Raw genomic sequence first — 26,809 nt, 5'->3', positions numbered from 1 at the left:
GGGGCTCAGGCCCACCAAGGCCATGATTTCTCACTCTGGTGGTTTTAAAACACAGCCCCCCATCATCCCACTAGATGGCCGAGGTCCCCTCCCCTTGAATCTGGAGAGGCTGCTGACAGGTTGTTGGCACAAACGACACAGTGTGACTTCCAAAGCTTCATCCTGAAAGGCCACCACTCCCCGGCAGGCACCACCCTGGAGCCCAGACCTGCCTCGCGAGCAGTCCCCATGCGCTGAGGCCGCCCTCTGCCGGGAGGGGCTCGAGCAGGCCCAGGGGCAAGGAACACTGAAGAAGCCTGAGAGCCCACCAAGAGAGAGGCGTCTGCATGGGCCCCAGTAGCCCAGCTCCTGCCCCCGACTGGCTGTCCCACCCCACTGTTCCTGGACCACGACGGGGGCCAGTGCACCCCACCTCTGGCCCCTCCCAGGACCAGACCCAGGACCCACAAGTTCCCACCCCAACAACTTCCATGCTGGCCGGGCCATGCCGGTTCGAACCACCAAGAGAGGAGAAGCAGAAAGGGGCTCAAGGACCCAAAGCCACAAACACCCTGCCACGCCTCGTGTGGGGCCCAGTCCTGTGGTCAGAACTCCTTCCGATTCGACAGACCGCGGCTAGGGCCCATCCTGAGCCCAGAGCAACAGCAGGTGGGAGGCACACAAGAGTGACAAGGCCTTGGTCCTGCCACAGCCAGAGTTCCCTAGTCCGACGGGCTAGACTCAGACCCCGTGGAGCCATCACGACAGCTGGGGAGGGCCCACCCATGAGGAAAATGTGTGAGTGGCAAAGCCCCAGTGTGAGCAGTCAGTATGAGCAACTCTGCCAGGGGGAATCAGGAAAGGCTTCACAGTGGAGGCAATGCCTTATTAGGGTTTTAACAAATGAACAGGAGTCCGCCAACACAGTCTGTGTAATTGGATCATACTCCTCTGCTCTCCCTGCCTCCCTCTCTTTGAATCACTTTATGGAACATAGCACCTGAACATGACTCCCCATAAGGTGGAGGGAAGACTGGTCTGTTCACCGTCATTTAGAGGAAACCTCAAAGCCAAGAGGTCAAATGTCTTGCCCGAGATAAAGATACCATTGATGAAGACAACATGCAATGAAGCTCGGGGTCCTGGGGTGTGCCCACCCAGCCCCCAGCAAGCTGGTAGGACAGGATTACAGCCTCAGGACCATCCTGGAAGGGAAGAAGGGAAGCTTCCCTCCTCGCAGCCCACCCCTCACCTGCTCCCACTCATCACAAATTATTAAAAGCAATTCCACATTCCTGTTTGGTGCCTTAAGGGTGCGTTTGCCTTCACACTCAGTGAGGCTCGAGTTGGCAGGTGTAGGAGAGAAAATTCAACAGCATCAGACCTGCCTGCCCAGCCAGCTCAGCCAGGCTCCCGGGGCCACCCCTGGGGCTAAGTGCCGTGAGGTGAGGGGCCACCTGGCCAGAGCCCGGCTTCACAGAAGCTTCCAGCCTCCCAGCAGGTGGGGCTGGACCAGCTCCCTGCTGGCGGAGCCTGGGGGCCACAGCAGCCCTCCCTGACCTGCCCCCTGCAGCATCCACACTCCCTCTGCACATCTCTCTTAATTTGCTGGAACAATTCATAACAAGATCACACAGCAATCGAGTTCCTACTCTGTGCCTAGTAGGCCTCAGTGATCCCACTGAACAGATGAGAAAACAGAGGCCCAGGGAAGTTACCCGCCTCACATGCTTAAGAACATGGACTCCAGAGTGAGGTGGCCGGGCTCCAATTCCAGGGGTGGCCGCTGAGCCGTGTGACCCAGTGCAAGTTACTTGACCCCTCTGTGCCTTGGCTCTCCCATTTGCAAGTGGGGCAAGAGCAGTACCTGCCTCCGAGGACTGCCTTGAGGAAGGAGCGAGTTCGTCCACGGAAAGCCCTAGCACAGGCCGGTAGCAACAGAGCACCGGGTGAGTGTGTGTTGGGGGTGGAGGAGGAGAGCCCCCTGCTCTGCCCCCAGCACCCCTGCAACCCTGCTCTGCCTCCTGCCTCAGGACCCTCCCACAGATCCAGGCATGTCCCCACATCCCTGCACCCGCGGATGCCCCACCTTCCAGCACCCTCTGGAGGGATCCGAGGCTCCTTGCTCAAAGGCCCTTCTGGGAAGATCAGCGACCCCTGTGCTGTAGCAAGCCTTTCAAGCAGCAGCATGTGGTCAAAGAGCTTGTCTTGCCAGAGGTCACCCCTAGAGTCTCACACAGGGAAGCCCAGCCCACTGGCCAGGCCGCCGCCGCCTCCCTGCTCCTGCCCCCCCGCTCCCCAGCACACGGCTGTGGGGGTTGCAGCAGGGGTCCCTGTGTTCAAGCCCACTTCTTCCCAACTGTCAAGCTGAGTTGTCCATGGAAACCGGGCACCCCCACAGGGGAAGCCTTGGGTCCCAGAGAACCACAGTCCTTCCAGGACACTGGCGTGACCGCTGCCTGCCCGAGCCTGGCACCCTGGCAGTGACCCGGCATCCTCTGTGATGACACTCGCTGGACCAGGCACTGACCAACAGTGACCCTGAGAAACAAGCCACTCCTGAGTCAGCCCCGTCGCCTCACTGACCAGCACGCCCAGGATGCTCCACAACACCCGAGAAAACAAGTGAAGGCTCAGCTGGACGCACAATAAAAGCCTTAATGAAGCCAAGATGCCTGGATTTCTTTTCTAATCTTCCAGTCAAACGTTGGCAATAACACGGTGGGAGTAACCTAAGCGCAGCCGCTATGTGATCACAGAAAACCACTCTGGGCAGGCCTCGTTTCCCAAAAGAACGGCCTCTAACGAATGCGGCCTCAGCTGAACAGTTTCGCCCATGCGGGGAAGTGTGCAGGTCCGAGGTAGCGTGAGGTTCCCGCTCCGTCCAGGGGGCCACGCAGCTCTGCACCCGCAGCTCCCTCACCTCCCCCGGACGAAGGTGTTCACATTCCAGCCATCGAGACCTTGCACAAGCTGCCCGACCCCACCATGCCAGAGCCGGCCATGGGCCAAGCGTGCATCCTCCAAAAAGCTGCCCAAGCCCAGCCCTTCCCAGGAGCGGACCCAAAGGGCCCACGTGACGCCCGTGCTGGTCACTTCATCACACATGAGGCACGCTGTGATTCTGGGATGCACATTGGACCTTTCCAGAAAACATCCACAGCTAGTCTGCTTGAGGTTCATGACCTTGGACCTGGTGACTCCCTTCCAGCAAATTTGTCCTAGAAAAGCATTAGACACACGGCTAGAGTGACATCCAAGGGTGCTGATTTGGTTCATGTGATCAATACGACCATTTCTAATAAAACACGAGCACCCTGTTCTCCAAGCTCACCCATGTCGTAGAGCGCGGCAGCGTTTCCTTCCTTCTTAATGACCCAACGGTAGGTACTCCACTGTGCGGACATATGCCATTGTTTACAGATTCACAAGCTGAGAGGCATTTGGGTTGTTTCACTCGGGGAGATGATGAATAACGCTGCTATAAACATTTGTGTGCAGGGGTGTGTGTGGACGGAGGTGGTCCCTTCTCTGGGTGCTGCACTGCTCTCCCAGCAGTGAGATGGCTGGGTCACGTCACACTACCCACACACGCGCCAAGCCCATTCCCCGCTCGGACCTGCAACGCTTCCTTCCCCCGGGGCTTGCATCCCTGACCTCCCCCACCACCCCCTCCCCCATCACCTGCACGTCAGCACTTGTGTGATGGTCTCCGGAGCACTGAGCGCCATCTGAATTGATTTAGCTGATTTTTTTAGGTTTTGTGTTCCTCTTGCCTGCTAAAATATCAGCTCCATGAAGGCAGGTGTGTGGCATGGTCTTTACTGAACCACCACCACCTAGCACCAGGCCAGACACTCAGAGGATACTTGATACACATGTGCTTAATTTAATGTGACTTGATTAATTCCCCAAGTCTCAGGGAAATGCCTCCTCTTCCAGGAAGCCTACACTGATCCTTGTACAGAATGAGCTGCCGCTCCTTTGCTCCAGCAGCCTTGGTTGGTATTTACCTATCCGTCTGCCCGCTGGACCGGGGGGCTTTTGGAAGGCAGGGCTTGCGTCTCTGTCTGCATCCCACATGCCCACATGGGCCTGGTACAGAGTAGATGCCCAGTGAGTCTTGCCTCTGACTAGCCCCCCTAATGCTGCTCCACCTTCTCACGGGCCACACACGCTCAGAGAATCAGGTGATTCTCGCCCGTCCTGAATGCAATTCCCACTCCTGCACACCTTGAGAAGGAGGGCCATGGGGGTAGCCCCAGCCACATGGGAGGTCACAACGTCTGGGAGAAGCCTCTCCCACGCAGGTGTGGATCACACACCTGGAGACCTCATTCAAGATGTAGATCCTGGGGGCGCCTGGGTGGCTCAGTCGTTAAGCGTCTGCCTTCGGCTCGGTCATGATCTCAGGGTCCTGGGCTCGAGCCCCATGTCGGGAAGCCTGATCCGTGGGAAGCCTGCTTCTCCCTCTCCCACTTGCCCTGCTTGTGTTCCCTCTCTCTTGCTGTCTCTCTCTCTGTCAAATAAATAAATAAAATCTTTTAAAAAGAGAGAGAGAGAGATGCAGATGCCGGGCCCACCCTGCTAACTCCCGCTTAGGACATCTGAGGTGGGTTCCAGCCTCTGTCTTTGTACCAAGCTCCCCCAGGAGAGTCTGAGACACACCAAAGTTTGGGAGTAACTCTTCAAGGACATCAGTTCAGCAACTCAGGGGACAAACAAAAAAGGTGCTTAACATTTTGCCCATGAGGACCTGGGGACATCTGGTTGACCCCAGGGGTGCAGCCAGCTCTGTAGCGTGAAAGAAAGTCAGTGCAATCAGACGTGTAACTGGGCACCCCCCTCGAGCTGACGCATTTGCCCACGTAAGTAATTATGATTTATTGAACAGCATTCTGCTTATTAGAGCCTTCTCTCTCTCTCTCTCTCTCTCTCTCTCTCTCTCTCTCTCTCTCTCTCTCTCTCTCGACAAATCCCTGGGGCATTACTCTGTTCTGAAAAATCATTCCTTTTTTAAAAAAAAACTGTGGGTGCTACTTAATTAATCATTTACTTTCTATAGCAACTCGGAAACATAAAAGAAATTAAATGTGCAGTGTGCTGAAACCGTTTGTTGGAAATTTCACGCCAACCCACCCCCTAAATCACTTCCCACTGCATAGCATCCAAATGTGCACTTGGGAAGGAGCCTGAAAACAGTGTGGCATCCGGGCACCCAGGAGGCCACTCTCCGGGTGCAGAAACAGCGCTGGAGACAGACCACAGAGCACCTACCCCGGGTGTCTGCACAGGGACACCCCAGACTGGGGGTGGGGGCTCCACCGACCCCTCTCCCCCTGAGCCAGACAGCAGCCCACCCCTTTGCCAGAATCAATCCCTTCAGTCCCTTCCTGGGAAGGCTGGGCTTGGGAAGGGTTTTTAGGAGGACTCGCGCTTGGCCTACGGCCCGCTCTGGAACGGTGGTCGGGTAGCTTGTACAAAGTCTCGATGGCTGGAACATGGATGCTGAGTAGATATTTCCAGAAAATTGATTTGAAGGGATACCAGAGTCTCAGCCTGCCTGGGACATGCCCCCCCCCCCCCATGAGCACCGAGAGGCCCCCGGATGATGCTTCACGGATACGAACAGGGACAGATGCATCCCTATCAGAGAAGAGTTGTGACATTTCTATCAGGATTAATATTCACAATATTTAAAGGCTTGCCTTCTCGACCTTTATCATCGAGTCCCCACTGGCTTCAGAGATTTGGAAACACACACAGGGTACGGAATCAACCTTCGGTTAAACATGGAAAAGGTATCCATTTTCAAATGCCCCAATCTCATATTTCCATCCCAGACACTGAGCAGACCCAGAGAAAAGAATATGCATTGTGTTTAACAAGGGGACAGCATTTGAAAAGTCTTCCGATCTCTTGAGAGAGGAATTATTTCAGCAGGCTGAAGCCGATATCTATAATTAATATCCATGAAAAGTTGAACCCAAGGAAAAAAAAAAAAACAGTTTTTCAGGCTAAAAATCCTCATGTGATTTCTAGGTAATTAACAGTTTGGTCTCCACCATGGTAAAAATAGGCCTCCACCTGAAACTAATTTCCTCTCTGACTACCGAGGCCATTCTTTGAGGGACGGAGGAGAAGAAAGCTCTATCAGAATCCATTTACGGAGAGCCACGAGGAGGCGAGCCCGGGCCGGGTGGGAGGTGAGCGGGCCAAGCGCCATTCGGAGCACAGGAGCTCCTTGTGCGGATTTCCTTCCTTGTTTCATCTGACCTTCTGCTTCAGCCAAGTCCAAAGGCTCACAGAGCTCCAGAGATGAACTTCTGCTTCTGGAGGGGTCCTCCTGACTCCCGGCTGGTCCAGGGGCTCGGCCCATGCTGGCCACTCACGCACGTGCGTGTGGGGAAGCCAGGCCTCGGAGAGGCGCCCTGGTCTACTGGCCATCACTCAGCTAAGCGGGCCGGGCAGGGCCGGGCAGGCCGGGGACTCTGTTCGCCCGACCCCAGCTTAGCGGTCCCCTCTGCAGGGCGCTCGACCCTCCCCAAATCCCTCAACGCTCATCATCCAAAAACAAGAGGCAACCACTGACACCGCCCCCCTCCAGGGAGCCCTGCCTATGTCCTCTGGCTCCTGCAGCCGGAACGATACACCCAACAAACCTTCCGCATGGCTTCTTGCCCTGCGCAGGATTTAACTGCAGGGAATTTTTCCTTCTCATTCATTTATGTGCTGTTGTCACAGACATCCACGCACAACTAAATAATAAGGCTCTTGCGAGCAGAAGCCACAAGCCGTGGGCAATTTTGTCATGGCGTGCGGACCGCACCCCTCACCCCACCCTGGGGGGCCGCCTTCCATTTGCACCTGCCCCATAGGTATTTGCTGATTTGCTATCGTTTGAGGTTGGCCAAATTTTGCCCCCAAATGGATTTAAAACCTTTGTCTTCAGGAAAAGCATGCAGACTCAGACTCATGGGACCCCCCACCCCCCCCACCAAACAGGTCTACAGACAAGATGGGCCAAGAGGCCCAGCATCAGGCAAACTGGTTAAATGTACTTTAAAAATAGCTCTCCTCTCATTTATCTGCAACTCGAGTATGGACACTTCCATTCACCAGCCACCCCACAAACGTCCGCTGAGACTCGCTCTATCTGAGGGCCGTGGCCGAGGTGGGGCACACTGTCCTGGGAAGGTGATGGAGGGCAGAATATTATGGTCTCCAGTGCTGGCCATGGTGGGGCCAAAGCAGGGGAGGCCCGTGGTTAGGAGGCCTTGCCGGAAGATTCCAGGCCAGGTAGAGATGGTCCCATTTGCAAAAGCCAGAGACAGATGGGGAAGGGGGACCCAAGAACAGTTGGTCAGAGTGCCGCATGAGGGCCAGACGAGGCTGGTGGAAGAGGAGGGCAGCGGCGGCTGATACCAGCCCCCAAAGGTGCCCTTGAACCCAGAGGCTGTGTACACGTTACCTTGCACGGGACTTGGCAGGTGGTTTTGAGAATCTTGAGATGGGAGGTTCCCTAGGATGATGGGGATGGGCCCTGTGGGATCACGGGTCCTTACAAGAAGGAGGCAGAAAGAGATGTGACACAGAAGGCCATGCGATGGAGAGCAGAGCTCAGTGGGGAGGGAGGGCAGCCCTGGGCCGAGAACAGCCAGAGTCATGGAGGTGTGACCACAGAGCAGAGGCTGGGGGGGCAGGGAAGGGGCCACCCACCAAGAAATGCGGGCACCTCCAGAAGCTGAGAAACACAAGGGATCTGATCCTCCCTTGGAGCCTCCAGAAGGATCCAGCCCTGCTGACACCTCAACGGTAGCCCAGTGACACTGACCTTGGCCTTCTGACCCCCAGAACCCCAAGAGAATACATCTGTGTTCTCAGCCACCAAGGACGTGGTAGTTTGTTACAGCAGACCCAGGAGCTTACACAGAGAGACGTGGCCTTGAGCGAAGGGCCCAGCCGTAGACCCTGGCCCCCTGGTCCCCTGCCCCCTACGCACCTCCGGCCACCAGGCCGACCGGGCCAGGCCTGGGCGGCTTCCGCTGGGTGGCGCTGCTCCACATTCACGAAGATGCCCTCCCCTCTGCCTTCCAGTGTTTGCTGTCAAATGGAGGCAAAGCTGGGCCCCCCAACAGGACTTGGCACTACCCCACTCTCTGAGCCGAACAGACTCGCAGCCCAGAAACACCACCAGCAAAGACAGGCGTCCTCATACCCATCCAGACCGGCCCCCCCGGGGCAGCGACTTCTCACTGCAGCCCCAGCACACTGCCAACCTCAGCCACTCTCAGCAGAGACCAGACACCCTGGAATGTGCTGTCTCAGCAAGGGGTGAGCCTCCCGTCCCTGGAGGGATCCCAAGCACCCTGGCAATGCTGAGACCCTGTGAGTCTCTCCTGGGTCTCCTCCTCGGCAACCATCCTGCACACAGTAGGTGCCCAGGAGAATGAATGAATGAATGAATGAATGGGTGAGTGAATCCACACGAGAGCCTTCCCACCCAACAGCTGTCCTCTTGGCAGGGGTGTGGCGCGCGGGGGCTGGCTTCCTTCTCGGAAGAGCAGAGGAAACCATCTGTGACTCACCTTCTCCCGCGGCTCCTGTCAGACTCCCAGGGCTGGAGGCTGGAGGCTGGAGGCTGGAGGCTGGAGGCAAAGGCACCACAGCAAAGACTCGCAGCCAAGTCCCTAGCAGAGGGGATCCACGCACGGGCAGCCCTCCGCTCACTCTCCGGAGGGAATTTCACAGCTCGGGGGGAGGATGTGACGTAAGAGCCCCAGATGCCTGCTCCAGCCACCCGAGCTCCCGAGATTACAGCCAGGGCTGGCTCGGCGGGCCGTCGGGCATTCGGGCCCGAGAACATGCAGACGGGCTGCACCCCCATTCACAGCGCTAGACTGTCCCAGCCCCTCAACCTCCCCAGGCCTTGGTTTCCTTGTCTAGGAAATGAGGCTGCCAGGCTCGAAGATTCCTCACAACACCTGCATGAGGTGATTCAACTCAGTGGTTCTTGACTCCTCTGGGCTGAGATTTTGGCAGCACACTCAAAGGCACTGAAAGACTAAAATCTGCTAACGGGTGAGACCACCGGCGCCTGGGTCTCTGGGCCGGGACAACGGCGCTGTTAGGGGACCCCTCCCCGGACTGCCTTCAGCCCCCGTCACCATCCAGTGGGGCCGCCTCCAGCCCTGCTTGGCCATCCTGTGGCCTGTGCCTGGGGCTCCAAGGCCCCCACCTCCCCCTGCACTTCACCCCGCGACCTGTTGCCGCAAAGCTCTACCCACCGGCCATGCCCCAGGGAACCCACGGGGCACAGCGGCCAAGGAGAAGCACAGGCATCCCGGGGTCACATGCAGGGGGCCCTCTTTTACTCATGAGCTCTGTGGAGGTGGACACGGCCCCAAGCAGAGCCGAGAGGCCCTGGCCGACCCGGTTTGGGGCTTCAACAGACAGCAAACCACAGAAAGCGAGGTGATGGAGGCCGTCCTGGCCTCGCCCATGTGAACCCTGGAGGTGGAAAGCGCACTGATCCTGCCGGGAGGCTGGGGCTTTGGGGCAGGGGGAGGGACATCATGCGACGGTGCTGGGTGTTCTCCCAAGGAGGGAGGATGGCCGACAAAGCCAGTCAAGACTTGAGGTTGCAGCCCAGCCCCCTCCCGGCACCCCACGTGCCCCCTGTAGGGTCCCCCCCAGAACCACTCCTTCCTAGCCTCAGTGTGTGCAGTTCCAGGGTTGGGTACGGGGTGGGCCTGGTACTCCGAGCATTTCCTCTGGCAGGGGTGATGGGTGTGAGGCAGGCGTGTGAGCTCCGGATTTTGCTGGGAAGCACTGGCGGGCTAGCCTCAGCTTCTCACGGAGCCCCGACCCACGTGGGCCATCAGAGAAGGAGGCGAACACACAGGGAAGCAGAGCCCAGAACAGACACGGAGACAGAGGGCCCGGGGCCCGGTGCCAACGTCAGGGCCCCTGGAGCCAGCCACGCCTGAAACCAGCACCCTGGGCTTCCTGGATCTGTGAGCCAATGATTCTACTTTTCACTTAAGCTCCTTGGAGTCAGGTGTCTACAACTTGTCATCAGGAATCCTGCTTAACACACCCCCTTCCTTGTGCAGCATTACAGGACCTACGGGAAAAGGGAGGACATGGGAATACACACCCCACCCTCACATCCCCTTCAACCCCGGCAGGAAGGTCTGACCAGTCAGCCGGAACACAGTCAGGTGGGACCGCATGGTGCGGTCGGTCCGTCCCGCTCGGGGTGGGAAGAGAAGCCTGGAAGGGCCAAGGGAGAGGAGGCAAAGACCCGAAAGCTGTCACCCCCAGGACCCCCTGCACTCTGCCCCCTTCTTTGCCTTCTGCCTCCAAGCGGAGGTACGGGGAGACAGGCCCTCATAGGCAGGGGAGCCCTGGAGATTCAGGTCACAGAAGGGGATTTACCCACACAGATGACCGGGAACATTCTTGACAGAAGTATGCAGAAACAGACACCCTTCATTATCTCCTTGCACCACTGAAAAAAATGCCATTACGCTTTCTTCCCCGTGGAATGAGAATAAGAGGGATTAAGGATTAGCCAGCAGTCTCAGCCGCTCGCCCACGCCCCTGCACCTCTCACACTGCTTCCTCCTTAATGGCCCGGTGGGTGGGACGTGTATGCACTTGGTGGATTTTCAAGAGGACGTCCACAGACCCATGCACCATAACAAACGTTAGGGACGTGACAGGCCCGGCAGCCGCTCCTGGCTCCACCCGCGGGCCCTCCCTTCTAGGCTCTTCCGTGGCCCTGCTGTTCCCACCACATGGATGCCCTCCCTCCCTCCCTCCTCTCCTTTTCCCAGCACCACCTCTGGGAAATGTTCCAAAATTTCTCCAGGTGGGGAGGCTCAGGGGCCAGTTTTGCCCCTGGCAGGAGGACGGGGATCCAGAATACTGACTTAAAGAAAAACTGCAGACATGAGGAATTTCTTCCACAGGTGAGTGTGCCGCCCTGATCCCGCCCTGCTAGAAAGTCTGGGCGTCTGCGGAGCATTAGGAGCTCCTAGAAGAGTCCTGTGGGCCCCGAGGTGTCCGCGGCTAGCGGACCGCCCCCTCCCCCACCTCCCCCAAATGCCTTTCTCACTGTAGGCCCAGGAATGACTGATGTGGTCAGCGGGTGGCAGGTCCCCGGGCCCCCTTCTTCAGTGCCAGGCTTGGTCACCAGCATCTATGCGAATTGTCTCAACTCCAGGCCACGACAGTGTGACGAGGTGGGCATCGTGTACCCCCATTGTATGGGGGGTTTGCCTGGGAGAGTACAGGTAGCCACGAGCAGCCCAGCCACCGCCCCCAACACCCCCTCCCGGTCCAGAGCAGGACACAGGGCCCCAGCAACACAGGAAGTCAGTGGATAAGCACCAAGGAGGACAGGCCATCGGGGCCCGTGCCCTGAGCACGCCCCCGCCACATGCAGCCCCACACAGCACTGCTGCGGCCCCCCAACAGACCCCCAGGGAAATGCCACCCCCTCCGTCGGGACACCCTCCCTGACCACTGACTCCCTCGGGCCCTTGTTTCCCCCACCCCAGTTAGAGACCCCCCCCACACACCCCTGTGCATTCCTTCATGGCAACCCTCCCATCTGCTCCTGCCCTGTGTCCCCAGCTCATCATCTGTCCCCTCACGGAGCAGGGACCACAACTCGTTCGGCCATGTCACCCCTCCACCTGGCAGCAGGTGCGGCCTGGAGCGGGCTCTCCAGGACTCACTGTCAAATAAGCAAACCAACCATTCCAAACCCACTCTCTCAAACGCCCCGTAAGGGAAGTGCAAATTCAGGCCAAGCCCCACGGGTGTCAATAAACTCTGGAGTCGTTGACGAGTGGGGGGTCATCCTGGCATTCTGCCTTCCTCCCATCACATTGAAAACAAGATCTGCCGGCATCGGGGGATCTTTGGAATCCAGCAAACCCCAGACTGGAAATGACCCCAAACTCACAGATCAGTGCCCGCATGCCAGCCAGGGGTGAGGCTTGGCCACCGCTCTTAGGGGGGCTCTGCCCTCCACACCTCCAAACACACAGCTGATCTGGGCTGAGCCTGGGGCTTAAGCACCACGAGCCGGCCTCACAGCTGACCCCACTCTGACTCTCTGGCAGGCTCCCTTCCGGCAGAGGGGGCCTCTGGCCCGATGCTCTGTCCAGGATCACCAGACACACACACCACCCCCAGAGAACATCCCAGGATGGGTCGGCCAAGCCCAGAGGTGGGAAGGCATTAGGAGCCCTGGAGAAGGAGGGCAGTGAGTTCCAGGGTGAGGGGCCATGTCCCTGAAGGACGGGGCAGCATGGCAGGGGTGAGGAGGGGCAGCCTGGCCCAGCACCCAGCCCAGCCCTTTACATATGCCTTCCATCCACAAGGTCGAGGGCAGTCTCGTTACCCCTTAAGGATGAGAAAGACAAAACTGCATGAGGTTAGCCGCTGGCCGGAAGGCAACAGAGAAGAGGGGACACTCCCGTGGAGGGCCATGCATGTAAAGAGGGCCTGAGTGTGGTCAGGGGCGGGGCTAGGGGGGGCTGTGGGGCAGGTGGGGGCCACGCTGTCTGTGTTGGGGGAAAGATGGGGAGGCAGATGGAGCCACCCTCCACTCTGCCCACCCCAAGCCAGGGCAGGCGGGCCAGGTGGGCTCACTCGGGTGATCAGCCTCCCAGAGCCCTCTCTCTCAATGCTCCCAAGACCCCAGCTCAGGGCATGGCCACAAGCTCATCTGTGGGACTACGGAGAGGACACTGATGAGCAGGGTGACAAGGAGATTCATCCCCACAGAAATTCTGGTGACCTGAGGGAGTCACAGCATGCGATCAAGTCCAGCCCCAGGGTCTTGCTGGGCCCCAGACTAAGGCAGAAGAGACAGAGCTGCAGCCTCTCATCCTTCAACCGGCCATCCCGAGGCCTGCTCTTGGGCCGTGGGCACTCGGGGAATAACACGGGCAGGGCTCTGTGAGCCACAGGCAGGCAACAGGTGGGGCTCCTGACCCTGTCGAGGGACAGGTGCGTCCCTTGGCGTGGGCAGCATGCTGGGGCTTCCTGGAGGAAGAGCCTGGGGCTTCCAGGGCCTGGCCACACTGCCATGAGTCAGAAGCTTCTGGATGGCTCTCCTCTCGGCTTCGTCCTCGAGGAGGAGCCTGCAGAGCTGGCTGCTCAGTGGGTTCCTGGGCCACAGAGCCAGCTGAGCCTGGAGGCCAGCGGTCAGCCTCTGATGGCTGGCTCAGAGAGTGGCGTCCATTGCTGGCATGCCTCAAACGAAGCCTGGCCCACAGGGAGGGGGCCCAGGAAATGTGTCCGCAGGAGAGAGAAGAGGGGCCGAGGGCAGAAGACCGGCCCTGCCTCCGGCCCTCTTCTGCCAAGGCCCTGCCCTGACAATAACTCCCAGAACTTTTCAGTGGACAGTGTGCCCTGAGAGGCCATTTGGAAACGCTCCACAAGGCAGGACTCCCCTGTGGCCTGGAGAAGTGAGGGCAATTTGCTTCCTTCCCCAACATGCCACACGGATGGCCCCCTTGACCCTCTTCCCCACACCCCCGAGAAGTGAGGCGGCCAGGCCCAGCGGATGGGGACAAGGCCGCCTGAGAGTCCGGGGCTAGTCCTTCTTGCTCTCTCTGTGCCCAAGAGGGCGCTGCTGACTGTCTAGGGCCGGCCGGGGGGGGGGGGGGGGGGGGGGGGCGGACAGGAAGTGGAGGGATCTTAGGGAAGCCGGCCCCAACCCTCCCTCCAGCCAGACCAGCCCCGAGGGCCACAGGTTTCGGATTTCCTTGTGCCGGCCTAGGCCTCTGCTCGCCCAGGACAGGATGGAAAGAAAGTCTGACTTGATATTAAGAGAGCATTCCAGGCAATAATTCACATCAAGAAACTTGTGAAAACCCAGCCATCAACAAGAAATACTCTGTACAAGCAGACTGCCCCATGTTTCACGAATACTGCTGGGCTTTGCTTGGCCGTAGTTGAGCCAACTGTTCAGGAAAACGTAACCACATCAAACCCCCCCGGCTCGGATGGGCACCCCCGTCGTCTGCTCACTGGGCTCTGGCGTCACCCTCCGACCCCAGCTTCTGCACACACCAGCGCTCCCCTCCTGTGTCCTGGGGCAGGCGCAGGTCCCAGCAGCCCCCGTGGGGACCAGGACACTAGGCCGAGAGGGGCTGCTGCGTGCTCCCACAGCTCTGTGTGCAGCATGACGGGGGACATGGGGGGTGCTGCCAGCACCCCAGCCTCCAAAAACAGCACCTTCTTGAAGGAGACACACGACACAGGAAAATGACATGGAAAGAGGCCACTCCTCCGGGGGGCTGGCCTGAGGGACCACTCAGTGTGGGGCCACTGGCAGATGGACAGCCGGACCACAGGGGCTGGAGGACAGTACGGCTCCCCGCTGCTCCCGCCGCTCCAGAGCTGCTGCTCCCGCCGCTCCAGAGCCGCTGCTCCCGCCGCTCCACGAGTCAGTGCTCCCGCCGCTCCATGAGTCGGTGCTCCCGCCGCTCCAGAGCCGGTGCTCCCGCCGCTCCACAAGTCAGTGCTCCCGCCATTCCAGAGCCGCTGCTCCCGCCGTTCCAGAGCCGCTGCTCCCGCCGCTCCATGAGTTAGTGCTCCCGCCGCACCAGAGCCGGTGCTCCCGCCGCTCCACGAGTCGGTGCTCCCGCCGCTCCACGAGTCGGTGCTCCCGCCATTCCAGAGCCGGTGCTCCCGCCGCTCCAGAGCCGGTGCTCCCGCCGCTCCACGAGTCAGTGCTCCCGCCGCACCAGAGCCAGTGCTCCCGCCGCTCCATGAGTCGGTGCTCCCGCCGCTCCAGAGCCGGTGCTCCCGCCGCTCCACAAGTCAGTGCTCCCGCCATTCCAGAGCCGCTGCTCCCACCGTTCCAGAGCCGCTGCTCCCGCCGCTCCATGAGTTAGTGCTCCCGCCGCACCAGAGCCGGTGCTCCCGCCGCTCCACGAGTCGGTGCTCCCGCCGCTCCAGAGCTGCTGCTCCCGCCGCTCCACGAGTCAGTGCTCCCGCCATTCCAGAGCCGGTGCTCCCACCGCTCCAGAGCCGGTGCTCCCGCCGCTCCACGAGTCAGTGCTCCCGCCGCTCCAGAGCCGCTGCTCCCGCCGTTCCAGAGCCGCTGCTCCCGCTGCTCCCGCCGCTCCACGAGTCAATGCTCCCGCCGCTCCACGAGTCGGTGCTCCCGCCGCTCCAGAAGCCAGGGCTCCCGCCGCTCCACGAGCCGTGTCCTGGGACAGCTCCACCAGAGGCAGCACCCCAGCCTACCCAGTCATTTGTCTTGGTCCAAAAGCTGGGCACAGCCATCTCCTGGGCGTTTTGTCTCTTGTGCATGAAATGAGGCTGGAACCAGGGGCGCTATTTAAAGCCCCTAATTCTGGAGCAGGTGTCTGGTTCCTGGCCAAAGGGCAAAGGGCAAAGGCAGGAGGCGGGGCGGCACCGGGGCCTGGCCCAGCCACTGCCATGAGTCAGAAGCTTCTGGACGGCTCTCCTCTTGGCCTCGTCTCAGGCAGAAAACAGATCTCTCCATCTCTCTGGGAAGCCAACATGACCCTCTCTGCTCGGGGTGGGGAGTAGTTAGTGCTTCAGAGAGCAGGCAGGTGGACAGGGAGCCGTGTCTGGCAGGGCCGTGTGACCAACAGCAAGGCCCTGCTCTGATCTTTCCCACACCCACAGTGGGCAGGCCAGTGGGCTGGGCCTCTGGGCTCTGGTACCCTTCAGGACCAATGGTCCCTCCTGTCCTACTCAAATGCTTACTGAGCATCTACTAGGCGCCAGGCACTGGGGGACAGCAGAGAACAAGCCGACAAAAGCCCCCGCTCTCCCCGAGCCCGGAGGCTCCGGGGCCTGAGAGGCCAAGGAGGGGCTGGAGCCTGGGGGACAAGGTACCCAGGGAGCAGGGCTGGGCTGTGGGGGTGGCGGGGAAGAGAAAACCATTCCAATGGGGTCTGTCTGTCCCCTCTTTCCACGGACCATGGCCTACGTCACATCACTGCTCTTTCTACACGCAAACAAATCTCTGCTTTCTGCTGGCTCCTTTTGCTGTGTTGGTAAAGAAATTCATTTCAGTATTTCGCTAACTACATTGCCATAGAACTGGTTTCCTTTGGATCCTGTAGATTTAATTTTATGCTCATTATAAAAACGACATCCTGACAAAGTTCCATGGGCTTCTCCAGACTTGAGGTGGGGGAGCCCACAGCACAGAGAGAGCTAAGACCCCCCGTGCCAGGTCGCCGGAGCCAGGAAGCCCCTCAGTGTCATCAGGGGGCAGGCCACAGTGCCTGACACCGAGCAAGGCACACAGCAGCCCCCTCAAATCACGGAGGAAGAGCTACTGCAGGAATCAAGCCCCCAGAAGCCCCATCCAATGGTCCAAGGATAAATCAGAAAATGAACTTGGATGGGGTTAAGCGGTATTGATAGGAATAAAATGAGAAAAACATGAGATTTTTTATTGAGTGCTTTATTTTTACAGAGGGAAAATTGAATTATTTCACTGGTCAATGAGGTAGTCAATAGGGAAAAGCTCCTAAACACAGGGAGGAAGTGAAACGAGCTTGAACTTGAAATGCACACCACCAACCTTCAGAAAGGCGGCAGCTCTGGGACCACATCTCCCCGGACAGCTTCCTCCTCCCGCTCCCTGGCCAGGCAGCAGACCAACCAGCCTCCTTCTGACTTTGCAACGCAGACAGAGCTGGTCTCCCCGGGCTCTGAGCAACAGCCCCCGCCCCCACCTTGGGTCATGCTGGCAGAATCCAGGATTACTGGAAGAAAGCAGAAACAAAAGCCACTCCCACGCACAGTCTCTAGACGCGGGATCGCCTCTAACACTGTCGACATTTCTCGTCCAAAAACCCGGGGCGGTGGGCTTCTTTGGGGATCGCAATCATGCAACTAATGGGCAGGCCGGCAAAACTCAAGGCAGACACAAGAGCAATTTCTGCTGTAGTTAAGACCTCAGGCTCGACCAAAAAACCAACACGGGATTCCCACGTGACTCAGCAGTCCTGTTTCTGGGTACACACCCAGAAGAAGTGGACGCAGGGACTTCAACAGGTATCTGCACACTTGTGCTCACAGCAGCATGATTCACAACAGCCGGAAGGCAGGAACAGCCCCAGTGCCCGTGGATGGATGGATGGATGGATGGATGGATGGATGGATGGATGGAGATGTGGTCCATCCAGACAACAGACTATTATTCAGCCTTAAAAATTCAGCATTCTGACACCTGCTACCACAGGGATGAACCTTGAGGATATCATGCTCACAAAATAAGCCAGTCACAAAAAGACACATACGTATGTTTCCACTTACATGAGGTCCCCCAGAGGAGTCAAATTCACAGAGAGAGAAAGCAGAACAGCAGGTGGGCGCCAGAGGCCGGGGGCAGGGGACACGGGTAGTTAGTGTTTCCTGGGGACAGGGTTTCCACTTGAGAAAATGAGTGAGTTCTGGAGACAGAGGGTGCTGGTGACTGCCCAGTGGTGCAAATGCACTTAACATCCCTGAACCGGACATCTAACGGCAGTAACGATGTTAGACATAAAATTTTTGTTACTTGTATTTGCCACAATTACAAAATAATGATAAAGAAAAAAGAAAATATAATTTCTTGCCCTAAAATAAAAAAACACTTGGGCTTAGGAGGAAAAGAATTCAAATCTCGACTCAGACCCTTACTAGCTGTGTGGCTTTGGGCAAGCCCCGTGCTGCCGTGAACCTGACTTTTCTTGTCCGTAAAGTGGGTAGGATAATAGTGTCGACTCTGCGGGACCAAGGGAGGGACGGCAGGTGGGGTGCCTGGCGCAGCAATGGGCCCATCAGTGGGGACCGAGATCATTCCCTTCATTATTACTCATCAGGCGCACTATGTAAATGACAAGGAATTGTTTTTATTAGATAAAGTTACATCAGACGCAGAAGCTTACAGCTGATCCCAGCCAAGACATGCCGGCTGGGGCCTGCGGGATGCTATCTCTACTTCTGACGCTTCGGAAGTATGCACGCCACAGAGACCTCATAAAGAACCCTTTCTGAATTAAAATTGATCTGAAGAGAAGCAGCCACACTCGGCCTAGCTCTTTTCTTACTTCGATTTGAACTGAATTTATCTCTGAGCATCGGGAAATTGTGCCGTGCAAGGGATGAGCCCTGTTGAAGTCAAGGCGAGCTCCGCGCGGCAAGGAAATTATCTGCTTTTGCAAGAAAATTACTGAGGAAGAAGAGCGGTGTTATTTTAAGACCTTCAAGGTGGTGTGAGAAGAAACTAATTAAAAGATTGTAATGTTCTGTGCAAACATGGCAACTGACTGCTACAGAAATGCAAAATGAGGAGGATTTTTCTACCTCCAAAGAACATCCGAGGTTTAATTTTTCCTTCAGTCCTCCTGTGAGAGCTCATGTTCAAGGATCCCTATTAATTTTTTAAGCCGACAAACGGAACTGAATCGGGATAAAGATGATGAGCACGAGACACGTTGTGTGAAGGGTCCCCAAGCCACAGGGCGTAGGTTAAAAAGATGTTGCTGCTGCCCTCAGTGGGCATGTGCCAACCGCCAGCTCCCTGTGAGGCTGAAAACAAGCCTCCATCTCCCACAGAAGCCGGGGCAGGTCAGAGCCCGCGTGCACCTGTGGCAACCTGCCGGGGACCGGTGAGCACAGGGCATCCCCAGTCCCCACTGTCCACTTCCTGCTGACCTGCTGGCCTGGGCCTGGGCAGGCCGTGGATTTAGGAAGTCTCAGCATACAAGCTGGCAGGTCGTGCTTAAGGGGACGCCAGCCCTGGGCACGTTCATGTTTATATGGCATTTCTTCTGTGCACAGAATCCAAGCTCCCGCTCAGCACGAGGCTTTCACGGGATTCCCACAGCAAAAACAGGCCGTGAACAGATCAGCACGCTTGCCTTCAACCCTCTAAACCGCTATGGCTGGAGGCCTGGTGGTTCCGGCCTCGAGAGCCAGGTTTCCCTGCTCCCGGGGCTTCCAAACCTGGGGACGGTGGCCAGGGATGGCGGTAGCAGCCCCACGTCTCGGCTCGTCGGCATCCCTGCTCCACGAAGCACCCACACAAACGCTGGGCTTTAGGAGGGGTGAGGTGAAATAGGCCATTTGTAAGAATCTATAAATAACTCCATCTTTGGAGGCTGAATCGAGAAACAAGATGCCCCCAAATAAAAGGCAATGCATAAGCTCCGCCCCAGTGTCTCGCTGGACCGAAAAAGGCACAGGAGTGCTCAGCATCATCCCAGGGTACTTTCCAACGTCTCCAACCCCGTACTCCCCGCTCCGGGGCCTGAGCCTGCCTCTGACATATAATAATAAGATAAAAATTTAAAACAACGGCAACCCTCCGGAAGGCCTATGCGCTGGGCCACATTCCGCTCTGAAGGGGTGTGCAGAAGGATGGAGTTAATTTATGACCTCTTTAAAATACTCTCAGGAACTCTCATGCAACTACAAATTAAATAGCCACTTTATTAAAGTAAAAGTAGATTCATGCAACGTGTTCAGGAACTTCATTAATAGGGCCGTTTCTCTGCCTTCAAGCCCGGCTTCTTGACGGATGGGCGCCCTTTCTCTGTCCTAGTGTGTCTAGGCTTTTCAGGGCCCCATGCCTCTCCTTGGGCCTTCATACTCTCCACCCCAATCTGCTCCTCAGCCCAGGTGACACGGACTCCACCGGTCCTCCAGAGCCGCTTCATGACCACCTCCTCCAGGAAGTCCTCCCTGACCTCCCCAGGGCAGGTTCTCATGGCACTGGGATGCTCTACGATGAATGCTTGTCCAGACCAAACATCTCACCAGGACAGGGGCCGTGTTTGATCTTGTTCATCACTGTATCCCCAGAACCTAACCCTCCAGAGAAAGCAGCTGATGTAAGAGCTAACGTGAAGCTTCTTTCCCTTGGGGCTCTCAAACTTGTGGGGTCTCTCCCCATGAGAGCATCGCAGGGAGAATTGCAGAAGACCCTGGGTCACCCTGGGTCACCCTGGGCAAAGGGCGGGCGTCTCCCCAAGTATGGCACTTCCCTAGACTCTGCACACCACATGCACACCTCCATTTACTGTCGCCTGTCCTAACACAGGCTTCCCTCACTCTATCACTGTTCTGGGTCCAGCCACCAGGCCCACGGTCCCTGAGAGGCCTGCACAGCTCTCGTCTGGAAAGCAAATGTGACAGGTGCTCAACCCTGGTCACTGCATCCCTTGACCTCCGTCTGCCTCTGCCTCTCCCTAGGTGGCCACTGGTCACCCTTGGTAAAGGGTGGGCACTTCATCTGCCCACCATCTACAGGCCGCTCAGCCACAGCTCAGCCTCCCGTGGGCCAGACTTCTCTCTCCAGTCCAGCCCCCACCCGCAAACTGCCAGGAAGCCTGCACTGTGGTGGCCTGAGAATTCCAAAATATCACCCGGAACGTTCAGCAGGCTTGAACGTAAGACCCTGCACCCTGGAGCTACCAAACTCGCCTCCAAGAAACCGCAGCATCAGACACGGGCTGCAAGTCAGCTTTGTCACCAGATTTGGACCTGTTCATTCAAGAACCTGCAGTGCTTTATGAGAAGGCCTTTATGGTCTCCGTATGCTGGAGGCCGGCCAGGAGCCGTGAAGCCAGCACGGCCCTGGGAAAGAGAGAGGCCTGCAGAGCGGGGGCCGCCATGGCCCATCCGTCCTCACCTGGAAAGCTTTCCCACGTGCCATTCCCTCCCACTGCCCTCCAGGGTGTGGCCCAGGCCTGTCTCACAGCAGCCTCCCCTCTGAGCCTCTGTCCAGAAGCCTCCCCTTCGAGGCCCCTCACCAGCCCTGTCGGCACGCCACCCCCCGGGTGCTTGCGGAGGCTCAGAAGGGACCCCAACTTCCCGTGCGCTCGCTGTGGGCCAGGCCCTTGTCGGAGCACGACATGGATCACCTCCCAAACGTGCAAAGCAAGCCCGCGAGCCTGCACAGCCCAGCTCCGAGAGAGCAAGGCCCAGTTTAGTTTAGTCAGTTTGCCCACGATCTCCAAGCCAGGAAGGATGAGGCCGGGGGTACCCCAGGCCAGCTGGCTCCAAGGCTCACATGTCCTTCGCCACCACCACATCTGTGATGAATCCCACCAGCTCACTGTGATACACAGGAAAGCACGCGGTCGCCTGAGAGGTGAGAAGACCAGCGCAGAGGGGACCGTGTGGCAGGAACTGGGATCACCCACGGCTTCGACCTCCCCTGGGCACCATCCCCAGTAACCTCCTTGTTTACGAACTCAGGGGTCCAGAGCCCAGCAGCGATGGCAGGAAGCCGAAGCCCTATTTCTGCTCGGCTCCACCTGAGGTTGGAAGTCTGCAGAAAGAAAGAGCACATATAAGGGAATCCAGCTCTTCAGGGGTATCAAAAGGGAATTTTCAAGTCATTTCTTGCACAACTTAGCTGTTCCAATTAGCACACAGTCATTTCAGCCTCTCTAAATAAAAGCTTTTAACCTTCGAACAAAACAAAACAAAACAAAACCACTGCCTCGTGCTGCCATCCTGGGCTCTCCAGCCTCATGTTAGGTTCTGTGAGGAGCTGACTTCGACCTATTTTTCCCAAACTTCTTCCCTCTGATCCGCCTCCATGCACAGTGCATTCACGGTCTCTTTATACAACATGTACACACCTTTAAATTCCCACTTCCCAGAGCTTGCCCAAGCTGTTCCTCCCTGCTCGGTGTTCTTCTCCATCTCCCGTGCGCTTCTCCTATTCATTCCTTAGGCTCACTCTGGTACCACCTCCTCCATGCAACCTCCTCTGATTTCCCCACCAGGGAAGATGGCACTCGCCCCTTGTCCCTGAGCTTCGGTGTCCCTCCCTTCTCTCCCACTGGACCACCCTGAGATCCACCGCCATTATGCACAGGGCATGAAAAGGTAACAGAGACCCCTTCCCTGCCCCTATGAGCTGAATTGTGCCCCCTTCCAAAAAATCTTAACCCCCAGTCCCTCTGACTGTGACTGTAGTTTGGAGATAGGGTCTTTAAAGAGGTTCAAATTAAGTTAACATGAGGCCAGTCAGGTGGGCCTGATCCAATCTGACGGGGGTCCTCAGAAGAAGAGGAGATCAGGACACAGACACACACAGAGGGACAACCATGTGAGGACACGGGGAGAAGGCGGCCATCTACACGCCAAGAGGAGAGGCCTCAGAGGGAACCAACCTGCCACGCCTGGATCTCAGACTCCCAGCCTCCAGACCTGGGAGGAAATACACTTCTGTCGTTGAAGCCGCCCCAGTCTGGGCTGCTTTGATACGAAAACCTGAGCTCACTAATGCACCTGCCCTCCAGGAACTTGACATCTGGCAAGTTGTCGTGACCCAATCCATACCCTCGATTTGGAGCCCTGGCTCCCTGGGTCTAAAATACACACAACTATCAGGTTCCTCAAGACCCCAGAGCGGAGAACATGGATAACCAGCTCAAAATTACCTTTGTATACAACTCCCCTGGACATCCCCAATCCTTGTAGGCACAACAGCACAGAGCAAATGTGGAAAATGGGGGGGTGGGGTGGGGGAGTGAGGACGGGGATGGAAGGGGACAGGGAGAAGGGGTCCTCCACTGAGAGCGCTGACAACGCTGAACCAACTAGGTCTGGTCGCAGCAAGCTCACGTTCAAGTGACGTGAACGCACCAACGTTGAAGTTCAAGTGCCATGAGGGAAGGCACACAGGTGAGCTATACTTAGAATAAGCAAAATAAGCACATGATTTCCACCTTCAAATCACACCTGTGCCTTTGAGGGCAGCTCAAGAGAAGTGAAACCTGGAGCCTCTGGGCAAAGCCCATCCTGGATCCCTCAAAGCGATGCCCAGTGGTTTCGATGAAACATGAATTTCACACATAACAAGTTGTTTCTACAGTTCAACAGACAGAAAGGCAGTATTTGAACTCCCAGGCAAGGCTGCATCCCTAACTCCACGGGAGCAGGAAGAAATCAGGCCGTGGGAAGGAAAATGCGCACATGTTCCCAGTGCTCAGGGACAAGGGCTTGTCTCTTGCAATCCTGTGACTCTTTGCAGATGCTCAAAAATACTATTTCAGAAAGTCTATCCCTCTCAGTGAATGCTTTTTTTAATTTTGAAAGCAAATTCTTCCTCTGCTCCAGCGGACCACATCTGCAGAGCAGTTTCTGGGGTCACCCTACCTGAACAAACGAAGCGAAATAAAATTTGTGAAAGACTCTGCTCCGCAAACTGGCCTCGAGTTAGTTTCTTCCCTGTTGTAGCCTTAAAAGATGGTGGCTTCAAGCGCAGGCGAAACCAAGTGCAGAATGCTGGCTAGTATCTTTGGCCCCGTGGCCGCCCGTTGAGAACAGAGGGAGCAAAGCCCATCTCTAAGAGCTTTGCGTGCCCAGAAAACAATGCCATGCCTGCACCAGACACGCACCTGTGTGTGGAGCAAGTGACAATTAGGAACACATTTTCATTTAGCGCTCGGTTCCACTTTCCCTCCCCCCCACCCCCCGAGCTAGGCACCACCTACTCCCCAGGCCAGAAGATGATCTGCTTTGTTCCAGAGAGAACTCGGTCTGCCTCAACATCCCATTCCAGAGGCTGGGTCAACATTTCGATGCTGCTTGCCTTCTCTTTACCTCACCGACAACAACACTCACTGGTGGTAATAAGGTACTTCTGGCTTCCGCCTCCTAAGTGTGTGCTAAGCGCCAGGCTGGGCCCTGCTTTGCACATGCTTTCCCTGCCCTCCCCTTGGCTGGGGGCCAGAGGAGAGATGCAGCCTTTAAATCTCCCCTCCTGTTCTGGACCTCTTGCCACCACCACCCCCCACCAAAGAGAAGCCAGATCCCCTCCCCTCCCAAGACCCCTCTCCAGGCATTCACCTGCCAACAGCCAGGATACAATCCTCCTAGTTACAAAGCGGTCACTCATCGGAGCCAGCGTCCCCAGGGAGCAAAGCCAGGGAGGCTCCCCTGTTGCTCCCCACCCCCACCCCCGAGCTCCAGCCCCGCTGGCCTGAGCCCCCTCCTCACTCCCCCCAAGGAAGGTGCACAGTCCTCTGGCTCTGTGCTCATGCTGGGGTGGGTGCTGGGAGCCAGTGAGTCCTGAAGGTGCTGGTCCCACCCCTGACTGCCCCTCTCTCCCTTCTGCCACCCCCACCTCCCCCACCCCATGGAGGGAAAATGACAAGGGACTGGATCAGCAGCTGATCCAACCACCTCAGCCGGTGGGGTGGGGGACTTGGTTGAGACAGTCTGCCTCCACGGGATGACCTTAAATGCCTGCGTGTTCCTCCAGCTGTTGGTTTCCGGGTTACCTTTCAGTCCCTAAGTCCGAGCTTACAGCACAGGGGACAGGGTATGTTCACCAGTATGGGGAGTGATGAAGGGCCGGGCCCAGCCGTTCATCTAGGGTCCGACCCCTCTCTCACCACGCAGATGGGGACGGGCTCCTAGGGCTCTTCTAGGGACGGGGTGCCTGCTACCTTAGGTCAGGCACCTTCCCCCACCCCCACTCCACCTGGCTCCCTGAGCGCCCCCTGCTGGTCTCCAGAGAATCAACTCAACGGCCCCCCACCCTCCCCCAAGGCTTCTAGTGGGCCTGGAGGCGGCAGAAATGACCAAAGACCAGGGACTTGGTGTCTGCGCCGGTGCAGCCCCCAGCTGGCTAAGGAGGGGGACTGGCAGGGCTCTGGGCTCTGGACCAATCAAGTGCGCCCAGTGCTGCCCCCTGGATGCGCTGCCCCTGGATTCCGCAGGAGGAGCGACAGAGTGGTCCAACATATTGGTCCCCACACCCCTCCCTTCTCCAGCAGAATCCGCCCCACCCCCCATCCCCATTAGCCCAGCAGGGCTAGAGAGAGAGTGGGGGGGGGGGAAGTGCCCCCAGCCCGTGTTACAGCCCTTTCCTGGCTAGGGAAGCGCAAAGATCCCACCCCTCCACTCCCAAAGCATGCAGGAATCCTGGCCCCCTGCTGCCTCCTCAGAACTTTGTCCAGGAGAAGAGCTGGGGGGTCAGCCACTGGGGAGACCCGAGTGAACAATGATGGAAGGGAGTAAGCGGAGGGTCCCATCTCTACTCCTCACACAACAGTCCCCCCCCCCCAACAGCTGCCACCTCTCTGCACTCTTCCAAAACTGGACATGACCTACTAGGGCTGCTGGAAGGGGACCCATGCGTGACCACTGGTCATCTGCCCAGGGGAAAAACCAGGCTGAGGCAGCTCCCCAGGGAAGAATCTGAGGGCATCCCCATACACACACACACCCCCATCCGGGCGCACCACGGGGGGAAAACAAAAAAAAAAAGGATGGGCCGGTATCCGGAGGGATAGAAACCACAGCGCAGCGCTGGAGGAAGGAGGCGCCCAGGACCCTAACAGATGTGGCGGGGGTGGGGGAGTCCAACTTCCAGAGCGGCGGGGAAGGTGAAGGAGGGCCGCGAGTTTGCGGCCGCGGGTCGAGAGCGCGGCGCCCACCTCCGTGGGTACGCAGATCCCTGCGCTTCCGGGTGCAGCCCCGGGTGGCACTAGGGGAATCCGGAGGCGGGGGGGGGGGTCCCAGAATCCGGCGCCGAGCTGACCGGGGAATTCCTGGAGCCCGTGGATCGAGCTCCAGGGTAGACCACTAGCGAGGTCCCGGGTGGACCTGGGTGGAGAGGGTCCCGCAGCCAAAATCCCAGAACACAACGCTGAGCAGACCGGGTGGAGTCTGAGAGCGGTCGGGGCGCAACACCGAGTTGGGGTGATCCTAAAGGACCTGGAGGCACCCCTGGTGACCAGGGTCCCGAAGCCTCAGGAGACACCCCCACCCCGTAACCTGAGATCTGGAGGCCAGCGGGGGCGCCTCCGAGGTAACTCGGGGTCCCAGAACCCTGTGAGGCAGGGTGCTCACATATCTAGGGACCTCTCCCCAAGAAACCGGTGGCCAGAGTCCAGTAGGGGCGCCGCCGAGGTGACTCGCGTCCCCAAGTCGCCGAGAGCGCCCGGGGTGACCGCGGGGCGGTCCGGAAGTGGGGGCTCGAGGTGTCCGGAGCAGGGGCCGCGGGGGGCGCGCGGAGGTCACTTACGCTGCTGTTCTCGCCCGTCCAGTGCACCATCGCCTGGTTGTGCGTCGCGTCCCCCTTGAGCACGAACGACGTGCTGATGAGCGAGACCTGCGCCCGCGAAGCCGCTCCGGCCACGGGCGCCGCCCGCGTCCGGCGCCCCCGGCCCGCGGCGGGGGCGCCGTCCCCGCCGGGACCCGGAGCGGGACCGAGACCCGGGGCGCCGGGCTCCGCGCCGTGCGCCTGTGTGTCCTCGCCGCCGCCAGGCAGCGCGCGCCCCGCGGGCGTGCTCGGTGGCGCCCGGGTCAGCAGTGCGCGGGGACCCAGGCGCCCGGGCTCGGGGGAGCGCCCCGCCACCCCGCAGGCGGCCAGCAGCAGCAGCAGCACTAGGAGCGGCCGCGAGCGCGGCGAGCGCGGCGGCGGCGGCGCCCCGGGGCTCGGGGCTCGGGCGGCGGGGCCGGGGCCCTTCGGGGCGAGCGGGGGCCCCCGGTGCGCCATGGTCGCCGAGGGGCGGCGGCGGGGCCGGCGGCGGGGCGGCGCGGGCGAGGGAGACCGCGGCCGGGCGAGCGGGAGGGCGCTGGGGAGCGCGAGCGAGAGCGCAGAGAAAGGAGCCGGCGAGGGGAGGGAGCCGGCGGGAGGAGGGGACTCGCCGCTCCGCCGCCGCCGCCGCCGCCCGCGCAGCCAAGGGCGCACCGCCACCTGCCGGCCGGCCCCGCGCCCGCCGAGCGAGCGCCTTCCCGGCTCAGGGCCTGGGCAGAGGTCCCGAGGAGCCCCGAGCCGAGCCGCAGAGCCCTTTGC

At 58.7% G+C, this 26,809-nt stretch overlaps 1 protein-coding gene across 2 annotated transcripts in view; it reads right to left on the bottom strand.

Annotated features, from left to right (window-relative positions):
- Nucleotides 1-26,509, bottom strand: part of SORCS2 (sortilin related VPS10 domain containing receptor 2) — a 461,295-nt gene extending 434,786 nt beyond the window's left edge. For both annotated transcript variants that reach the window (XM_088020885.1, XM_088020886.1), the window contains exon 1: nt 26,036-26,509. In XM_088020885.1, coding sequence (XP_087877011.1) covers nt 26,036-26,509 — 474 coding nt within the window. The remainder of the gene's footprint in view (nt 1-26,035) is intronic.
- Nucleotides 26,510-26,809: the final 300 nt, after the last annotated feature.

This window comes from Eumetopias jubatus, unplaced genomic scaffold, assembly GCF_037043125.1.
Source record: "Eumetopias jubatus isolate StellerSeaLion01/CBP00866 unplaced genomic scaffold, mEumJub1_p1.0 scaffold_2, whole genome shotgun sequence".
Classification (NCBI taxonomy): Eukaryota; Metazoa; Chordata; class Mammalia; order Carnivora; family Otariidae; genus Eumetopias; species Eumetopias jubatus.
The sequence above is the reverse complement of the archived record's forward strand: the minus strand, read 5'-3'. Positions and strand labels throughout refer to the sequence as shown.